This window comes from Ascaphus truei, chromosome 4, assembly GCF_040206685.1.
Source record: "Ascaphus truei isolate aAscTru1 chromosome 4, aAscTru1.hap1, whole genome shotgun sequence".
In the NCBI taxonomy this organism is placed as follows: Eukaryota; Metazoa; Chordata; class Amphibia; order Anura; family Ascaphidae; genus Ascaphus; species Ascaphus truei.
The window spans coordinates 10,123,292-10,144,848 of record NC_134486.1 but is presented as its reverse complement, the minus strand read 5'-3'; the positions used below and the strand labels follow the sequence as shown (position 1 = coordinate 10,144,848).

The window sequence follows — 21,557 nt, the reverse complement described above, 5'->3', positions numbered from 1 at the left end:
GACTTGCTAAGGAACAGATGATTGTTATTATGTCCTGATAATGTACAACCATAGAATTCAAAGAGGGTGTTCTTTCTTTTTCACACAACTGTGTGTGTGTGTGTGTGTGTGTGTGTGTGTGTGTATATATGTGATTGAAGAGTCCCACAGCGAATGGTCTAGTCCTATAGTGTTGGTCCCTAAACCAGATGGGAAGGTGAGGTTTTGCGTGGACCTCCGAAGTTAAATGCCATATCCAGATTCGATGCATACCCAATGCCAATGGTGGATGAATTGCTTGACTCCCTTGGTAAAGCAGAGTATATCTCCACCCTAGACCTCACGAAAGGATATTGGCAGATACCTTTAGCTGAGGAATCAAAATGCAAAACTGCCTTTGCCACCTTTATACCAATTTGTCACTATGCCGTTTGGGCTACATGGGGCTCCAGCCACGTCCCAAAGATTAATGGACAAGGTGCTACGACCCCATAGGGGATATGCCACTGCCTACTTGGATGGCATCGTAATCTATAGTTGGCAATTGCAGTCACATATAAAAAGGTTAAGGGCAGTCCTAGGGTTCACTGCCAATCCAAAAAAATGTGCCCCGGGAAAAGCCACTACCAAATATTTGGGCTATGCCATTGGGTGAGGGATAGGTAGCTGCCGTAAAGGAAGTCCCAACCCCACAGACAAAGACGCAGGGTCTGCTCCCTTTTGGGGTTACCGGGGTATTACAGGCATCAATATATGCTCAGTCTCAACATACACTTAAACTTATATGCAGTCTCTAGTATGTTTACAGGTTGTGCTGTCTGTATGCTCTTCCCTAGCTGCCCCAATCTCTTCCCACTAGGGAGATACTAAGGCTTGGCTCATGTTGGGTTACCTAAAAGAGCCTTCTAAATAGAATCTGTAGAACTGCTTCTCCTGAGGAAGTGTGCGCAAGCGCACGAAACGCGTAGGGTTTTTTATTACTTTTTTGGGTATTGTGGACGAAGGTGCGCTTGAAGTTTGAGCTCTGAGATATCAGAGTTATTCAAACAGGAGACTGAGAGATCGCTTGCAGAGTTATCATGCCCAGTAGCGATGGAGCATATGGTGACGTCACATCCGGGACTTCCGTGGAGTAATCCCGCCTACCAGTGATGTAGTATTCGGTGACGTCACTTGCGGCACGGAGTGAGGAGAGGTGCACCAGCTCATCCAAAGATCTGGGCGTTTAAAGATACATTTTCCATCGCGCATTGCCTCTGGCTTTCCTCTTTCTACACTGATGAAGCTACACTGGATTACCTAAAAGACTGAGGAATTGCCAACTTATCTCCTTGGACATTCACCCTTTTGTCTGGAATTTGGACTTTCAAGGCGCCGGTACCCCCTTTTTGTTCTATTGGCTCTTGTTGGGCTACCTAAAAGAGCCTTCTAAATAGAATCTGTAGAACTGCTTCTCCTGTGAACCCTGTTGGGTCGTGTACTAGATCCTCTTGGGCTTTCAATCGCCAAGGACACTCCCGTTGGGCTGATTCTGCTCTGCCTCGATGTCCCTGCTTGTGGTGCCCCATCTAGGGATAGGCTTACTCCAAGCGAATCAGGAGAGTAGAGAGAAGCCATTATTTTGGACACTATCTAGATCGGACACTGTCCCAAACTACAAAACAAGAAAGGGGATCCTACACTTATAGAGCCATCTATACATAAAAATGTTTACACTACCCACAGGGGGGTTACAATGGAATAACTGGCTAACAGCAACAGCGTATCACCTGGCCAGGCAGTCCAGGGGCACAGTTCTTAGCGTGTTTAGGATGGCTTCCCATTCTCTTGGTGCATAGTATACCTGAGTTCCAGGGTCTGGGAGGCTGGAGTGCTTGTTGTCCCAAGGTTCTAGATTATCAGCTCCCTAGTATTCCTATACCCCCCCCCCCAACTCTAGCAATGACGCACATCCAACGACCTGGCTGCCTTGTGGCATTGACCTCCGGAACCTTTGCTCACCTAGTAACATCTCCTTAGTTGTTTCTAGTTACTGTAACTTAACACAAACACGGCCTTTTATAGCCTAGACTGAAGCAACGCCCCCTACTTAATATTGTCCAGGTAAGAAGGTATGTGTTTTTTATATATATATATATATATATATTTATATTGTAGGCGGGTGAATGAAACAATGGTGGCAAGAATACCAAAAAATCCAGCTCCCCAAAATACACTTTCCAGGCTTTAAGGAGATCTTTTTCCTTAGCCCTGTATTCTGAACCCAGGCCGTGTGTGTGACCTAAAAAATGTAACGCTGGAAGTTGCTAGGCATTTCAGGTTGTGATATGGGACCAATGAGAAAAATCTGATGGACTTTTCCTGGAGTCTTGTGACTCCCAGTCGTGGCACCTGCTAGAAAGCAATCCAATTACGTGTAGCCTGTCATAGCAGACGTAGACCGGCGAGGGAGATTCTACGTAATAAGCATATGCTGTTTGTAGCCAAACATGTACCCCTTTTTTGACCAAACAATTTGTTCGGGCTACTATGTTGACAGTCGTTCTCTTTCTGGCAACTGAAATGTATACTATCCAAACAATCAGAGATATAAATTTGCCCGTTCCCTCTAGTCTAATTCTGAGCCATGGGGCATGGAGGAGAAAATGACCTATTTGATGATAACATTATCATTATCGTCTATCTATAATGAGCCATTTTCGTTTCTGCCGCTTTTGACAATGAAACAAATCTATTTTTTTCATCATCTGCTGCTATTTGTTTGTTACCAAACAGAACGCATTGCCCCTCCTGCAGGACAGCTTTCATATGTTTCCCGAGTTGCAATACTGGCAGCACAGTTATACACAATGATCTGTTGCCTTTGCCTTCCTCCCATCTGCCTCTGTTATATTTAATAGGTTATATTTGATTTCCTGGACAGTCAGCTTGGTTCCTAAGGATATAATCAAAAGAACAATTCTTTCAATTGAGCAGTTTCTATTGATCGGTAACAATAATTCACTTGGTGCTGCCCGTACGAGCTGTATATTTTTAGTCCATTCAGTTATACAGTATATCATATTTGTGCCGCTGTGACAGGAAAGGTGAGTCTTTCATGCTGACTTGGTATACGAGGAATCGGCTGATCCAGATTGGATTTCTGTTCTGAATTTTGTGTTTAACCGTTTCGCTCCCAGAGAAGACTCAGGCGCACTGTAAATTCTGCTCTTAACCCATATGAAAGGCCTCCCTGTACCAGGCTTGTAGTTCATGATGTTATTAGCCCCCAGATGTGCTGGCTTTGTCATTTATAATTTTTCATGTTTTCTGTGCCAACCTACCCCTGTTTTGCATTCCATAGTCCGTATTACATATGTGTCACTATAGCAAAAAGCACAATGTGCTTATTCATGACATAAATCTCCCTGATGAAGGTGTTTATTTACTGAGATGTCATGTGTCTGACACTCTTTGAGTGATGTAAGTGTAACCCCTCTTTATTTTCCTATATGTATTAATATGTATATAATAAGGCGGGGGGCTGCAAAGAACCAGGCTGGGTCACACAACATAGCAGGACACGTAGCTTATAAAAAAAATAGTACTTTATGGGTAGGGAACACAGGAATCACATGCAGTAGGCGTCAATGTCGGGAAACCGCAGACAACACTTAACGCAATATACATTCAGTATAACAACAAACCTCTCTGCACAAATCTCACACATCACAGTCCCTGTGGTCCAAGTGCTAACTAAAAGGGCCACTGTTGGTGCAGGCACTGCGTTGGAGCTCATGTAGTGTTATGTAGTTGAAACGGTTGTAAGCCATGGGTGTCGTGCCCATGGCACTTAGAAAGGACACTGATGTGGTTGTTGGAGCGATCTCCCAGCTGCTTTCTGGCTTTATGACTCACAGGTTTGAACCACAGCTTGCACAGATTCTCTCTCTACTTGCCATCCTGCTGGTCTTTTAGGCTGGTCTTTCATCCCATTGCCATGACGCCTCAGCTCCTCAGGATCCAATGGGCATATTCCTTCTGCACTCGGTACTTGGCCGGAGAGTATGTACATCAATACACAACATTGTGGTGTGCAGAGCAGGTTATCTCCTTACATCCATCGGTGTACGGATTTTTTGTGTGCACACCATTTTTAGTGTCCAGGATCGCCCATGCTTTTCAGTATGCAGATATGATTTGAAGCAGCAATGCTGCCAATATTCCTGTTATTTAACAGGTATCACAATGTATAGTGTAAATGATGAGCATGCTGTTACTTGACTGCAGGTCAGACATATAGCCTCTCAGCTTTCTGATGGTGGGTGCACTGAAAAGCATTTGGTCCACCTTCTAATAAAGGGTTTAGGAAACCTTCCATTGGTGCTCTGTTTGGTAGTGCGACAGTACCTGCAAAACAGGAATAGGATGATTCTTTGTGGATTTGTGGGGTTACAGTAGTGCGTTGACAGGTACTATAACAGCATGGATTTAGCGGGTACAGTACTGGGTTACTTTGTCCAGTACTGAATTGAAATTAGCTGCCCGACTAAAGTGAAGTCGGTCAAATACAGTCAATGAATGGTGTGGGAGATCAGGTTGGAGAAAATGAGTGACATGGTTGGACTGCATTAATAATTAGGCATTTTCCTAAGGCCCCAGATATAGTACAGGCGCGCGCATGACATCAGCCACGCCTGTACGAGAAGCGATCCCTGGCCTGTAGGACTGCGCTGAACCTCGCACGTGACCAGGCCGTCGCGCAACAAAATAAAAAAAATTGTCTCGCAAAGAATCGGCTGCCTCGTGCGCACACACGCACGCTCTATGGCCGTCCTCATTGAGGTACAGCCTTTTGTGTGCAGCGCTTGCACTCTCATGAGCCATGAGTGATCAGTGAATACGTAAAGGGAAAATAGACACGTGAGTGACTGGGTTGGTACCTCCCACGTAGTGAATGATTTGAGTAGATACCTGGGAATAAATGAGTGCCCTGGCCGCTATCTCGGAGTGAATTAAATATAAAGTACAAATAAGGTATTTGTAAACATATTACGCTAGCATTTCTCTCTTGCATGGAACCTCTTTCTTTTTTTAAATTACATTATTATTTTTTTACATATACAATAATGAGAACCATGTTTGATTAATAATTTGCCGTTAGTGTACCATATTTATGTGGAATGCTAGGACATTAATCAATAATTATTTGTTTCTTTCAATTGGACCTTTGTATCTCTGAATTTTAACTCCTGAATAGCCAATGAGGTGAATGATGTATGGTTACCCCTTATTGCCTTGCTTTTATTCCTGTGTACACCCAAGCAGCACAGCTGGTAGTACTTGCAGAAGTGCGAGATTTATTCCAGGTATTGTGCTTGTCACTCTATGAAAAGCCTCCCAGGCTTAAAGTGAATGCATGATCCTTTTTGTTTGCACACCCTCTGCAAAGCCTCTGTTTTCTGAAAGCTATTCATGTTGTGTTATTTGTACAGACAAAGGAAGGATGAACTCGAGCAGAGAATGTCAGCTCTGCAAGAGAGCCGCAGAGAACTCATGGTGCAACTCGAGGGGCTTATGAAGCTGCTTAAGGTAAGGACAGCCTGTGGTAGAAATGTCCCGGTGAGCTCCGTTCTTCAAATGTCTGCATCCTGAATGCGTGTGTGGTATAGATAATCCTTGGAGCCACTAAGCCCTGTAATATCCCTACAAAATCCAAATATGAACTCATACACACTGCAGTCAGGGGGCACCTGAACGCTTGAAATTGCACAGTGTACTCAAAAGAAAGCGATCAAGAACACACCTTCAATTACAAAGCTTATTTTTTGTGCAAAGACATTAAAGAGAATCCTTAATTCAGGATCTATCCGATAAACATTAAGACACTTGAGTTTCATTCTTATGTCGGATGTGGGGTATTCAAAATTCACCACAATTAAAATACTTAGTGTGGTCTGATTGACAGATTCCTAAAGTCCTACGTATTTTAACACATCAGACAGCTAGTGGGATTTGCATCATGTGTACCATGGGTTTCATTCTTCATCTGCACCATACAGTACTGAGTACTGTATTTAGGGTCACCCAAAATATGCCAGGCAACCAGATTGCTAAAATGGCATTTTCTAATTGCATGTCCTTAGCCAGAGGAGGAGTGTTCTACTGCAAAGTGCAGTCATTGTAACTATAAATGTAGTAAATCATTATTATAGAGTACTACGAATTCTTAGGGTCTTCCAATAAAAACATCTTTATTTATTTTTAATTTTTTTAATGAGGCAGTATACACTGGCGACACACTTTATTCGAGCTCGGCTAGTCCCACGAATTCGGGTATACCCGGGTGTATTGAGGTTTGTGACTGTTTTCTGCCCGAGTGCATTGGGTTATTTTCCAGGCAGGGATTGAAGCATTTTATTCCCGCTGGCTGCAATACTGCACAGTATATATATATATATACTGCATTACAATTCATGAATTTATGCCATCTGGTAGACACGCGAAGCATTGCAGCCTATTAAATCCTAATCATTATCATTTAACAAATCAGCCGCCCGTCAGCCAGGCATGAACCCAGGCTGGGAAGGCAAACGCAACGGGGCTTGTCAGAGGTGAGGAGCGGCGCATTCCAGGTATCTGCCAGGTACATACTGGGTATTTGCTCTAATAAAGTGTGTCGGTGCAGTAGTAAGAGAGGGGTCGCCATCCCTCTCTGCCAAGTGTGCGTGAGGCAAACTTATTACCGCAAGAGACACAAGCAGCCGCTTCTCAACATCCCGTGTATAAACTGAAGAGCAACCATGCATACAAAAGTGGGACGTGTTTCCCAGTCTGTCTGTAAAAACGTCAGTTCTTTAGAGACCAAAGGAGCAATGTGGTGCGATTCATCATTCTTGCTGCTGGGGTACTTGTCATGAATGTGACGACAGACCGGGGGGTGGGGGGGGGGGGCACAGTTTTAGTCATAAAAAAGCAGAAAATATTACAGCATAAACATTTTTGCAGCCATAAAAGTAGGACATGGACCGGGTCAATATCTTTGTCCCCACACAACAGATCAATGCGTTACTTATACAGCTTCATATGAAGGTATTGCGTGTGGTGCGTGTGGTGCGTGTGGTACGGAGGGGCCCTTACCGTTACCTGCAGCGGCATTATTTCACCCAGCAGCCGCCAAACGAATGAGTCTGCCATATTTGTCTCATTTTGCCCTATATGAAGTAGAATTAGGAGGTCACGTTAATAGAAGGAAGGGTGAACCTCATGGGGTCTGTATATTAAGGTAATTCTGTGGCAAACACTGCACTAGATATATTAAAGAAAAAATCCTATTGATTTCAATTGGACTTCCCCCTGACACACACAATGCCGGTGTTTTGCTCCAGAATTGCACCACATTTGCATTGATTCGTAGACCCCCAAGACCCTTAAAGGCGCAGTTCCCCATCGTGTTTTTATTATTTCTTTATCATACTGGACAGTTAGGGGTCTGCACCTCTCTAGTTGTTTTTTTTTTCCCCTCCTCACTGCTTAATTAAAAATTAGCCCAACACCTAAATTATAAAGGCTGCTAAACCGCTCTTACTTAGTGACTTAATTAAACTTCAAAGAACCATCTCTGAGAATTTCAGGAGAAGGCCGATTCTTTTATAAAGCTCTTCGTAGTCTGCATAGAAAGCCCTGTGCTGCTTTGTGGGGGGAGAAAGGGAATAAGCAGCAGAAGTAGCCATGTGAAAATGCTCGGCTTTGAGCCTTGTAAATAGGCATTGCACATGTGACCCTCCCTGGCGATAGGGGAGTTTACATAGATGTCTGTGTGGTTGGCTATTCAGGGTGCGTTACCTTTGTCAGGGGTGTGCTGATCTGCTCAGGCTGGGCGTATACTGTATAAAGATGGGCGCCAGGAACTTTGTACTGTGGTTCTTAAACAAAACGGTCTTTATTCATACTATAGTCAGGTTCAACGTTTTCTCAGCTGCATCATTGCAATCCTGAGCAGGCACATCACTTTAACTGGGTTTCTGTCACTCATGTCATGGTTAACCATGTTTCTTGTGATATTCCCAATCCGTACCTTTCCAGGGTCCCAGCACGGGATCCTCTTCCTCGCTGCGGTTGGATAGGGGGTTATAACTCTGTATCCTACCCTGCTGACCTCACACACTGTACTCCGGTACTGAGTTAACGGGGGGGAGTTATTCTTCATTTGTGCAAGGTACTTTAGTCTTTCAGGGTCCTACTGCAGACCAAGCAATAGCCTATATGTGTGTTTTTAAACAAATCAGTTCTGTACTACTGTGCCGGCCACCTTTAACCTAATACTTACCCGCAATTGTTCGGGGCTTTTTTTTCAGCCGCCGAACTTGGCCGCGCGCCAGCCGCATCTTGCGGCCGTTTCTCCCGATCAGCGCTAATTGCGCTGAACAAAGGAAGCGCCTGCGGCGCCGAAAAGAACAAAAAAAGCCCGCGTCTGCACGCGGTTTAAAAATACCCGCGGAGAAAGCCGCATTAGACTTAAGCGGGCCGCCACTGTATGAGAAAATCCTTGTAGCATTTAAAAAATATATTTTAATAATGTAACAAGCATTTTTGTTTCTATAGCAACCATTTACAAAGTCAAATCCCCTTCCTCTTCTGAAATAGGCTCTGGCACACCCGTGTTTGTGTCCTGCCCTCTCTCTAGCAGTGCACCAATTGTTTCTAGTGACTGCCTGGTCACATGATCTTTCCCAGAAAACTTTGCATCTTTGGTCCTATTCTGCTGCACTGACAGCCATTTAGTGAACCCCGAGCAGAATCTTCACTGATCAGCAACTCAGCTAATTACTTATCATTGTGTGGATTGTATTGATGCACATATTAAAGGGAATATATATATAAAATTATTATATAATTAATATATATATATATATAGCTCAACCTCCTTATAACGCTGTGCTTGGGGTCCAAAGAATCACATCGCGTTATAAGCGGATCGCGTTAGAAATAATGTTCCATTGTAAGCATTGTACAATAAAGTATTTAAGATACCAATAATCGTGCTGTAAAGTATTCATACATGCGAAAATTGGGAGCCATGCGTGCATCGCGTTATAAGCGGATCCGCGTTGTAACGGATCGCTTTATAACGGGGTTGAGCTGTATATATAAAGGTAGCTTGGACTGCTGCTTTAAGATACTGTCTCATAACTTCTGATGAACCTGACTTCAGATTAGTCCCAGGGCCACAGATAAAGCAACCATTCAAGGACACTGATCTCTCCTGTAGAAGCCTGTACTTCTCCAGCTTCCTGTACTATGGGCATGACTTTAAAGGACAGTTCCCTTCTCTGGAAAACGGGGACTCCTACCCCAACATAACTATTTACAATTTAGACCCTGGTCTCTCTCACAAGGATCTGACCATTGGAAGTCTTTTTCCCTCCTATATATCACCTCTCTCCACCCCTCTGGCTAGGCAGAAAGGGGGCAGAGCTAAACCTCTGCCTGGTGATTCTCAAACACCTTATCTTGAAGGGCAGGTGTTTCGTATCCAACTCCTTCAAGCAATATAGTAACCTAGTAACTCCCCACAGGGGGGTTACACACACATTAAACTTTATCACTTGTTTTAAGGGACCTCACAATGAGCTCACTTTAAATATAGGTCATAGTTTGGGGGAAACTGCATCTTTAACGTTATTCCTGGGCTTTTGATAACTTTCATTTTTTTAACATGTTGAGCTCTTTGTTTTCACATTGTTTTGTCTTGTGACTGGGACAATAGGACAGGGGGGCTCAACTCCAGTCCCCAAGCCCCCCCAACAGGTCAGGTTTTAAGGATATCCCAGCTTCAGCACAGGTGGCTTAATACACCTGTGCTGAAGCTGGGATGTCCTTAAGACCTGACCTGTTAGGGAGTCTTGGGGATTGGAGTTGAGCACCACGGCAATAGATGTGGGATCTTTTTGCAGGTGGCACTTGCTGCCTACTCGTAGGTTGCGTCCATGCTGGCGAAGACCGCGCGACAGCAGGAGGGTGCGCGCTGTGCGCGTGGAATCAGTTCAATCTGATTCCTCGTCACGACGGGCAGGTCACGTGAGAGGTTCGCCCAAAGAAGGCGGACCAGCTCCATGACGTCACAGACACACCCCTAGACACGCCCCCACGGCACCTCTACCTTGGTCACAAAACGCTTCCGCTTAAAGCAGGTGACGTCACTCGCGCGCACGCCTCCGCACGTTCTTCGGCTGTATGGACTTTCTGTGGATTTAGGGGATAAGGATATGACTAAAAAGCGTTCCTTTAGTAGTAGAGAAAATGGGATTGTGATGAATACTGTACCAATCCAGTGCCACAGACATGTTTGTGTATTCCCAGACGAGCAGTATATGGGACACTATCTTCTCTTATTACTTTGCAAGAGTAATATTGAATCACTGTCCCTCCATCTCTCAGCACATGTATGCAGAGCTTCTCCTCTGACATTGCCACTGCTATCAGTATGTTTAAATATGTCTCTCTGCTCGGCAGGTTCTCTTTCCATATACTGTATGTTCTGTTGCTGAGCCTCCTTTTTTGTTTGTCACGTTGAGACTTTGAACTTTGAAGTATTTATTGAACATGTCTCCTTGAGAGGCTGGTACATTACACCACTTATTGCCTCATCACAGCAAAGAAAGCTGAGAGTCTGGAGCCTTATCGAGATATATTGCCTCTGAAGAGATTAGTAAGCAGGACAGGGCTAATTGATCCTTATCTGAGTCCTGGCATGCTTTCTGAAATCAAGGACATCCTCTGCACGCATCTTTCAGGACTTTTTCCTGTGCGGGGATCCTTTTGTTAGGTTTTCATGTGCTGCTTCTTCATTCCAGCCTCCCTTCTCCCTACCTCCCACAAGCTTTCATCTCTACACACTATCAAAAATATTAATGCTGGAGCCTTGAAGTCTGGGTGATGCGCCTGTAAGTGTTTTTCTTTTTTTCAATCTGGGATGTCTTCAATAGCATGCGATGTATCATAAACTTGCACTCAGCAGTTAATCGACTTTGTTACTGCTGCTTTTTGTGGGCAGCATTCCCAGTATCCGCAGCGCGGCACACAGCACAAGAATACACCAGTAACACACAGGGTACTACTGTACATTTCACAGTGCCCCAAACTGTGCCCTATGAAATGTAAAAGCGCGTCCTGGTTGTAAAGATGATACCTGTCACCACAATACTGTCTTAGTCCGTTTCAGACATTGCAGAATGGCGTTATCGTGCATTATAGGTTGTCGAATGGTATTGGTTTATCTGGAAGTATTGTTTTTCAGACAGGATAGGGTTCCAGGGCCTGTTTAGAAAATATATTGATTAATACGCTCCGAATTCAGTTATATTTCTCAGGATCCAAAGTACAGCAGAATAACACAAAATAAATCTCTGCCCCAGAGTTATTTATGCATTTTCTTGGTGAAAATATGTTTATTTTCAGTAACTTTGCTTGATAAGATATATCACAATAATTATCTTAGTTGATAGATCACAGTGAAAACATAAGGTAATATATTGTAAGTAATAGAAAATGAAACCATCATGCGAGCACAAACTATATAGAGATCATATTACAGTCTTGTTCTGTTTATACCTAGGCTAGCAACAATTTATATAAATCATTCTATACAGTATATCCTTTCCAATTTAGTTGTCATACTCTAAAAAGACTCCTCTCTTCCCACTTGAACAATGTATTTTACTAGGCAGGCCTTTAATCTGACTCTTGCAGGCACAATTAGGTGTATTCCTTGCTCTAAACCTGCGCATCTCTAGCATAGTTCATGCTATGCGTCGTCCTCCTGTGTATTCTCATTCCTGGCTGGTAAATGTGCAACGGTCATACAGTATACAATTGGCACAGAGTTTCTGTGATTCAAACTGGAGAGGACAGAGAGGCATCTTAGCTCAGCAGCGAGTGAGCCTTTATCGGCCTTTATATCAGGCCCTCTTCCTTTGCTATAACAGTAGACACCAGTCTGCAATATTTGAAAGCGCACTGCTCTCTGTTCCCACTCATTTCCCTTGTTGTATAGATTGGAGTTGCTGGGCTTGAAGGCTGGAGATGAATAGAAATATTACACAAAAGAGAAGAAGACCTTTGAACACAAATAATTAATGGGGGAAATATCAGCATAAACTTGAGTTTTTTAAATGTAACTGGAAGAAGCAGACCATCACGATATAAACGAACAGTTCATGTCATGACGTTATGACTCAGTTTGTGTAATATCGTGTTTTTTCAATAAAGAAATGACTCAAAATCCCTCAATACCATTACCAGCCATGTGCATTAGTCATTTCATCGTGGCTGCCCTATTAAACAAACCCACTGCCCCCATGTTGCATGTAATCCTGTGCTTACTAAACAAGTGACCAAAGAACGTCTTTATTTTGCTGACAGAACAGCCTTCTTCCAACAATGAAAGGAATGGTCCGGAGCTCGAATGAAAGTGAGACTTCAGTCATTGTAATGCAGGGGTTCTCAACTCCGGTCCTCAAGACCTGCCCAACAGGTCAGGTTTTCAGGATATCCCTGCTTCAGCACAGGTGGTGCAATCTTCGACTGAGCCTCTGAGCCACCTGTGCTGAAGCAGGGGATATCCTTAAAACCTGAGCTGTTGGGGGGTCTTGAGGACTAGAGTTGAGAACCCCCCATGTCATGGTCAGAAGAAGCCAAAGGAAACGAAATGTGTAGAGCACACAGCTTTGTATGGTGACTGCAATAGCCGTTCCTTGGCATATTTCCTTGGTTGCGTTTGACCTATTTATATTGTAGAAGCTTGGGCCAACTTGGCAAATGAGACCTCACATTCCTGTCATCTCTGCAGGAACAATTAGACCCGTCATATTAGAGAAATACGCTCCACATTAAACTTGTGTACATCAACGGGTAGTCCTCATATCCAACGTTTCACTTTACAACGAACGGCATATCCAACGCTATACAATGCAACCCTAAGGGCCGTTATCCGACGCCGGAATGCGTTATCCGACGCTCACCGCCACTGATTAACATGGGACTCACTTTACAACGGTTTCACTATCCAACGCTACTTCCAGAACGGATTCCGTTGGATAACCGAGGACCGCCTGTAATTTAAGTTTCAATCTTATTTAGGAGAACATGTAAACAATGTGTGAATGTAGCAATCCTGCTGATCTGATTGCATGTTATGTTTTGTATGTTAAAGTTAACTTATCCTGCTTCACTTTTCTTCACTTTTTTTTTCTTATCACTGTTACCAAAGGAGGAGGAACAAAAGCAGGCAGTAAGTCACTTTGTTGCAGCTTTCTGTGCATGACCAGTATGAATGTCTTATTGTTTTTGATATTCCTTTCTTGTATGTAATGTAACAAACCAAAGTACTCCTTTGCAAATTGATCTAACTCGTACAGTGGTTTCCAGCAAAGATTTGGCACTATTTCGTTCAAAGAGCTTTCTATGTAATTTTAGTATGTAAACGCTAATAGGATATGGTTATATTGCAGCTGGCATTGGCTGCAGATTGGCTGCAGGACTGACAGTTACCATCAGTATCATAGTAGTTATAGAAAGATGCGACTTATTTTGAAATATGGTTCCAATGTGATCTATATGTTTTTAGTTTGTTTTGCCTAATGGAATTTCACATAAATACGAATGTAAAATCCCCTCTGAACTAATTTGCATATTAAGGCTTAATTACCCATCAATGGCATAACTACAATTTTGGGGCCCACCTGCAAAAACATGTTAATGGCCCCATCTGTCACTCTCTCCCCCCCTCCCCCCTCCCCTCCTCTCTAACTCTCCCACCCTTCTCTCTAACTCTCCCACCCTTCTCTCTAACGCTCCCACCCTTCTATCTAACGCTCCCACCCTTCTATCTAACGCTCCCACCCTTCTCTCTAACTCTCCCACCCTTCTCTCTAACTCTCCCACCCTTCTCTCTAACTCTCCCACCCTTCTCTCTAACTCTCCCACCCTTCTCTCTAACTCTCCCACCTTTCTCTCTAACTCTCCCGCTCTTCTCTCTCTCCCACCCTTCTCTCTCTCTCCCACCCTTCACTCTAACGCTCCCACCCTTCTCTCTAACTCTCCCACCCTTCTCTCTAACTCTCCCACCCTTCTCTCTAACTCTCCCACCCTTCTCTCTAACTCTCCCACCCTTCTCTCTAACTCTCCCACCCTTCTCTCTAACTACCCCACCCTTCTCTCTAACTCTCCCACCCTTCTCTCTAACTCTCCCACCCTTCTCTCTAACTCTCCCACCCTTCTCTCTAACTCTCCCACCCTTCTCTCTAACTCTCCCACCCTTCTCTCTAACTCTCCCACCCTTCTCTCTAACTCTCCCACCCTTCTCTCTAACTCTCCCACCCTTCTCTCTAACTCTCCCACCCTTCTCTCTAACTCTCCCACCCTTCTCTCTAACTCTCCCACCCTTCTTTCTAACTCTCCCACCCTTCTTTCTAACTCTCCCACCCTTCTCTCTAACTCTCTCACCCTTCTCTCTAACTCTCCCACCCTTCTCTCTAACTCTCCCACCCTTCTCTCGAACTCTCCCATCCTTCTCTCTAACTCTCTCACCCATCTCTAACTCTCCCACCCATCTCTAACTCTCTCTCCCCTCCTCTAACTCTATCCCCTCCTCTCTAACTCTTTCCTCACTCCTCTCTAACTCTCTCACTCCTCCCCCTCTACTTTCACCCCTCCTCTCTGACTCTCGCACTCCGTTCTCCTTTCCTCTCACACTCCATTCCCCCCTTCCTCTCAAACTCAACCCCCTTCTATTTCACTCAATCCCCCACCCCCCCATTACCTTGCCTTTTGGGAAATGTAGGACAGGGGCATGGTCCACATCGCCATCCTGTATTGTCAGAAAGCTGTGGGCAGATGCAGAAGTTGGACCCAATTTCTGGCACCGAGCAGGACACGGATACACCGGCAGGGTGTAGTTTGGCACAGCAAACAAAGGCCCTGGGCCTCCAGCATTGCAGGGATTTGCAGTAGTGTAGTTACGTCCATGTTTCCCCTTCATTTCCAGCTTGTTGTTTTGTATTTGCAATACAAATGGAGGGTTCACTAGAATCCGTGTCAGATTACAGTGGCATCTTTAAACAGTACATTCTCCTGATGAACCTGACCCACATACAGTGCATGTGCAGAGTTAATAATCGTTCAGATATTTTTTTATGGAAACTTGTGCTGTTGCTGTAAATATGAATTAGGTGGTCTCCGAATCATGCTAATTTCAGCTCCGGAGACCCCTTCTTAACAAGATCCTTACCTCTGTAGATCATGCCGGTAGCAGTCCCGCATCACGCCGTTCCCTGTCACGGTGTCATCTGTCGCGGCTTCCTATTGAGCGGCGTAACACGGGACCTTTAAACATGCAGGGAATACCGACATGAACTGCAGAAGTGAGCGCCTTAGAAAGCAGGGGATCCCCACAGCTGAAATTAACAAGGCTCAACTCCACCTTGGGGGGCGTTTTGTTTTTTTAAAGGAAATGCTCACTAATTATACTGGCCCTGCATGAAATTCTATATTGCTTACACAATTCCACTCATCTCTGATTACACCACTGTTTGGACCATTTCACACACAAAATCTTTTTCCACTCGTGTTCACTAAACTTTCTCTTCTCGTTATCACACAAATATATTTAATTACTAAATATTTCAGTAACACAAAAACAGCTATGACTGCCGTCTTCTCATGTCCTTGTATCCCCTTCTGTTCTGTTCCTTACTTAAGTCTCATTATGTCTTCGCACTTTAACACTCCAGTTGTAAACCCTTGCAGGGCAGATGTTTCTTCCCTAGGTTGTCCCCTGCATACGAATGTTCCTGTGTTTTGCATTCCCTGCTCTGCTTGGGGCTATTTGCATGCTTGGTTCTATTTTGTAGACTTAGGAAGAGATTGAGGTTACCAGCAGTAATTGATTGGTTTTAATTCCTCTATCCCAGTGGTGACCAACTCCAGTCCTCAAGAGCTACCGCCAGGTATTAGGGATATCCCTGCTTCAGCACAGGTGGCTTAATCAGTGGCTCATTAGTTAATTGAGCCACATGTGCTGAAGCCGGGATATCCTTAAAACCTGACCTGTTGGTGACCCTTGAGGACCGGACTTGTCCACCCATACTCTATCTTTTCCTGTTGTTGGTTATCATTGGATATATTACAGCGACTTTATCTGATTGTACTCTAAGAAGGGAAGTGATATGGGGCAGTGATTTGTCAAACACCGTCAACTATGGAGACTGCCAGGATCATAGAATAAGAGGAATATTTCCTCATGAAACAGATTGGTTTCCATATCATGTTTTGGGAGTTATCCAAGATCTGCTTGCAAAACTGGTGATGAAAATAGCACCATATTAGACATAGTTGACAACCCTTACTGCTTATAATTAGATTTTTTTTAATTAACCTGGTGCTGCGTTTCTTGCATATGACGTGCTGCCCTATTAAAGTTCTGATTTATTATGAAGACTCTTGGCTGGGTGCCCAGGTGGTGGTACTACTGCAGTGACAGTTTTGTGGTCCCTTGCAACGCACACAGAAGACATTTTTAAAATCCACCTTCCCCCAAACAAGGTTCTGTGGATGTGTTCTGTTATGTTTTACTACTGCTTGGTTATCTACTATATATGATCATGTCAATGTGCTCTAATATTGTTGAGAGAAACTATTGAGTGATACAAACTGGGGTGCTGACGATTAATCCAAGCGTGAGGATACTTGTTTGTCACATGCCCCTTTGTGTATGCAGAAGGATAAAGTATAAGCAGCAGCAGCAGCAAATCCAAATACGGCTGTATCATGTTACTGCTTACACAAAAAGCATAACTGTAATCAGCAACGTATCGATCTGCACAATACGGGTCTCAGAGTCCTGCAGAAGGCCTCTCTTTTGCGGGTCAAAACGTGGGTGATTATTATTTACAGCATGCAAGTTCTACAATTTTATTTGGATGTGCTGATGCTTGTACTTTTCCCCTTTGCATGCACACTAATTAAAGGTGGGATTAAGACAATATCCCACCAGGCGGTTACATCACCAACTCCTCATATGGGCAGTTTGTAACTTAAGATCTATATATAACATTTGGTTTTGTCATATCATCTGCAGGCTACACACATATACCTTAGAAGATTTAACATAACCACCCAGGATACTCTTTACATAGAGAATCCATTAATCAATAGTAATGCCTGGCATCAGGTTTTCACACTTCCCTTCCCAATTATGGTCAATGATTTTAACACAATAGGACTGAGGAGGTCCATTCTCAGGGCGGTACTCTATCTTGTGAATTAAGATATTCCTCCCTACGCTCCATACCCTCATTAAATAGGAAATTCTTTCCTCTGTGTGGAAAGTGGTACTGCTGTTCGTTGACCTTAAATAATCAATCACTGCATCCCAAAGTATCTCTTTGGTCTTCTATCTCTTGCATTATGGGTTCAGGCACATAGGGGTACTCATACCCATGGGACTGTCGGTAACGTGCCACAATAGCCCTGTCCGCTCGACTCAACTTAGTGAGCTTCTTATTCCTGGCCTTGCCTGGCACTACCCAATGCAAAGGTTCCTCGGGTGCAATCTCATCATAGAATATCGAAGGCCCTTTTGGAGTCACGATTCCCTGCTTAATTTCTCTCATTCTCCTGAGTTCTTCAGCAGCCTCCTCTTTGGTGTTTGTGCCCTTATCCCACCAATGATCCACAATATCACCCTTCTTTAATATGAATTGGTTACGGTCTATGGTCACCAAATACCCATGAAACAATGGGGCCCACCATTTACCACTATGCTTGTCTGATAATGATACACACACAGATCCCCCAGACTCTTCTTTAGATGATACCCCAGAAGTATCACTCTTGGAAGACTGTGACCCCTTGGGTTTACCCCTAGGAACAGGTTTGAACACTGTAGGGTTTGGCACTGATATACTACTTGACCATGGTATCTCCCCATCACTCGATAGGGCACACGGGCCCGGACTAGCAGCCACGTCGAGGTTGTTCATCTTCATCAGCGTCGCTTGAAGACCATCAGGCTGGGCAACGATGGTAGGAAATGGATCTACCGGCCACAGGTAATAGATCCCACACTGCAGGCATCGTGCTGTGGTTCTGGACTCAGCCCCAGGTAGTCTGCACTATAGGCACAGACACCTAAGGAATTCCCAGCCTTCTACTTCAACAACCAGGAAGCCTCCTGGGAGTTGGTACGTAGAGATGTGGCATGTAGCCATATTGCTTGCCGTGTGTAGTGTATTTAGTCCACTAGCTCGACAATTCACTCCTTCTCTGTCGCCAGCTCTGCAAGACTGTGGGTGCGGAAGTTCACATCCGGCTCCTCCTTCAACTTGTCCCGCACTCTGGGATTGGCTCTTACCGTGCCCCCTCCCTCTGGTGGAGATTAGAGGAGGGGCACTCGGCATCAGGGGTTGGCTCTGACTCTTCGCCAAGCCAGTCACGCAACAGGTGGGTGCGGCTTCAACTTTTGCGTCACTCCCCTCACATAGGCAGGGTGCTGACTTTCGCGCCAGATCCGGCCAAATCTTTGCAATTAACTTTCTCACAGCATGTTTGCACGCAGCACGTGCGCCATCCAGACTCGGCGGGAACCGCCATTTTAGCTTACAGCTTCCACGCCATGTACAGCACCGGCAGCTTTTATTTAAACACTTCCCACACGGCAGGATCCGTGCGGGAAGCGTGGTGACGCGGCTTGTCGCGGTGTCACTGTGACGTCACAGTCACGTGCGCGCCCGGCTTCCCCGGCTTCCCCAACACCCCTGGAGTTAAAGTGAGGTAAGCGGGGGTGCGGGGAAGCAGAGGGGCAGAGCAGGGGTCGGGAAGAGGGGCTACAATGCGCGCTAAGTGGAGGGGGGTGCGCGGGCGGCGCGCGGTTTAGACCGGGCGCCAGCTGGAGTAGATCCCGCAGTGCCGCCGGTAAATGTTTAAATAAAAGCTGCCGCTACTGTACTCCCTTGCTGGGCAGCTGCCATTTTGGGTGAACTAACGTTGTTCCTCACAGCGCGTCCCTCACGATTTGGTAGGGGGCTCGCTCTCCTGATAACACTGCAATCCATAGTAGCCTCTGACCAGTGGTAATTCAGCATACCCCAGGCTAGGCAAAACTCTTTCTTATGTACACTGCACACGATGACAGTCCAGTACAAGTACTCAGCGGTTATAGTCTGGCCACTGGCTAGTGGTGCTTTTGGGCTTTTCCCTTCAGCACTTGGGCGTCACCTCCTCTTGGCTGCCAGTATCGCAGATCCTCTCCAGAAGTTCCTGCTCTGTTACCTGTTTACCCCCTTTAGGCATCATACGACTAACCGCCTCAGGGGATTAGAACAGTTATAGCCCTCAATTCACCTCTTTAGGCCAGTCTTAGGTCATGCTTTGCGAGGTTTATGTGCCTCCTGACTACACCTAGACTCCCTCCTTCCTCAGCACTTGCTCTGAAAGCATACATCCAAACTTTCTGTTCTGCTTCGCTGAAAGCCTGCCTGTTCATCTCAGCAGCGCCTCCAAATGTAACCCTGTTTCCATACCCCCCTCCCGACAATCTCATATAGGGTCTTTCAAGGGGAAAGCTGCTCTGGTTACTCATCTTAGTGTGGTGCATACCTGCTGGTAACAGAGGGTCCTGAGTCTCCCGCATGGTGTTATAAGGGAGGTCAGGACAGGCTTCTGGGGTCTTGCCCGAATCGTACTCACGTTAACAGCACCTCCATCTCTTGCAGCCCCCAGTTATGTGGGGAGAAATCTATGCAGGAGAACTACTTCTTCCCCTTCCTGATAGATTTCAGTCTCAGGCAAGGATCTTGAGAACAGATGATTTTTATTCTCGTTGCTCTCTCTCTCACAATCAAGTGCAGGGTACAGCTTACACCGGATCAATTCTTTAGCAATCAGGTCTTCACCTTTAGGATGTCCCTGGACCTATACTCCCGGCCACCAGGAGCAGTCCTTGCTCTTTCCTTACCCCCTGGTAGGGTAAGGGGAATACCCCCTGGTAGGGTAAGGGGAATAGTCTTCCACCGCTCCCCGCAGGGAGGGCCTCAGTAAGCAGATCCCTGCACTACTGGGTTGGATAGACTACACCTCTATCACGGTAGAGGCACAACTGACTAAATAGAGGAAGTGCAGCTCCAGTAGTTCCAGTAAGAACTACACCAGGTCCCAAAGTTAACCATTTACTTGGTATTTGCAATGCATATCAATCTGGGTTAATAATTACTGTAAAGTCAAGACACTTGTCAGTTATTTCTTCCAACATCCCCTAATATCTGAAAGGAGAAGTAAAAAAAAGAATGACTTCTTTCATGTCCATGCCACTGGGTTGCGGTGTCCGTCTCTCCAGTCTTCTCCATGCTTCTCTTGTGAAGCAGGTCTAATTCCACCTCCATTCATTCTACTAGACTACCCAATATCTCATTATGACAATTTCTTTGCATGCGTTTACAACCAGGTTTGCAAGGACGTTACGATTGGAAGATACAGACTTTAAAAAAGTAGTAAAATTGTTGTGCAAATGCTAGAAATTGTATACATATACAATCATAAAAAACTTTGGTGTCGAGCTTAAATCTGCTGTGCACTTCTTAGTAGAGTACTTTGGTATTCCAAGTCTGTCTTCCTGATATTTGGCTTCCAGGAAACTGATCTGCACAGGGTAAAGGTTATGTTGGAAGGCTTGTGTAACGGTGTTTCCCCAACCCAGTTGGAAATTTGTCCATTACTACGGTGTATGGTGCATATACCTGCTGGCAACAGGAGGGCTGAGTCATCCGCCGGTGGTAGTGACGGGACAGGACTAGGCTTCTGGGGTTCATACCCTACATATCTCTTTAGCAGTGCACCGCCTCCATCTGCCGTAGACTCCAGGAACTGAAGGTGATCTCCCACGGTAGAACTTATTATCTCTCCCCCCAGTAAGATCACACACCAGGCCGGAGGTATAATAAAAGGAACAGTTTATTGTCTTCTGTACAGCACAGTTACACGGCAGGCTTCTACCCGATGCAGTACTCTCAGCTCTCACTGAATGATGGTCCCTGGACCGTCACTACAGGCCATGGGCACCCACAGCTGTCCTAGCTCTTCCCCACCTCCCTAGCAGAGGCAGAGGTATGGTCCACACTCAATCTCCCCCGGAGGGAAGAGCACACGGGAAGGCCCCAATCTCAGGCTCTCAGTTGTGTGACCTGCCTTCCTCAGTGGGGGAATGACACTAACTAATTTAGGGCGGTCATGCTTTTAAGTACTGCCAGGAGGAGGGCACCAGGTCTGGCTCATGATTGGTCATGCCCAGGCCTGATGTCACCGCCTCCCGCTGTCAATCAAATGCAGCTCCTTGGAGGGGGAAAACCCCATAGCAACTACAGGCAACCTGATTGTACCAGGGTTTACTGCCAGACCGTGGTAGAATAGTAGCCATCAGGTGACTTGGCTACACTTGTAAAGTAATACAATGCAAAAATACCTGCTGGGCCAGCTTGATTCATTCTGGGAATGTAATGGTCATGTGTTACCTCCTGCTGCACACCAGGTGGCACTCTTTCTCTTTT

At 45.2% G+C, this 21,557-nt stretch overlaps 1 protein-coding gene across 6 annotated transcripts in view; it reads left to right on the top strand.

Annotated features, from left to right (window-relative positions):
• Positions 1–21,557, top strand: part of DTNB (dystrobrevin beta) — a 339,918-nt gene that overhangs the window by 271,886 nt on the left and 46,475 nt on the right. For 4 of the 6 annotated variants that reach the window (XM_075595326.1, XM_075595324.1, XM_075595321.1 and 1 more), the window contains 2 exons: positions 5,454–5,550; positions 13,229–13,249. In XM_075595326.1, coding sequence (XP_075451441.1) covers positions 5,454–5,550; positions 13,229–13,249 — 118 coding nt within the window. The remainder of the gene's footprint in view (positions 1–5,453; positions 5,551–13,228; positions 13,250–21,557) is intronic. The other 2 variants (XM_075595325.1, XM_075595322.1) reach the window with 1 other exon arrangement.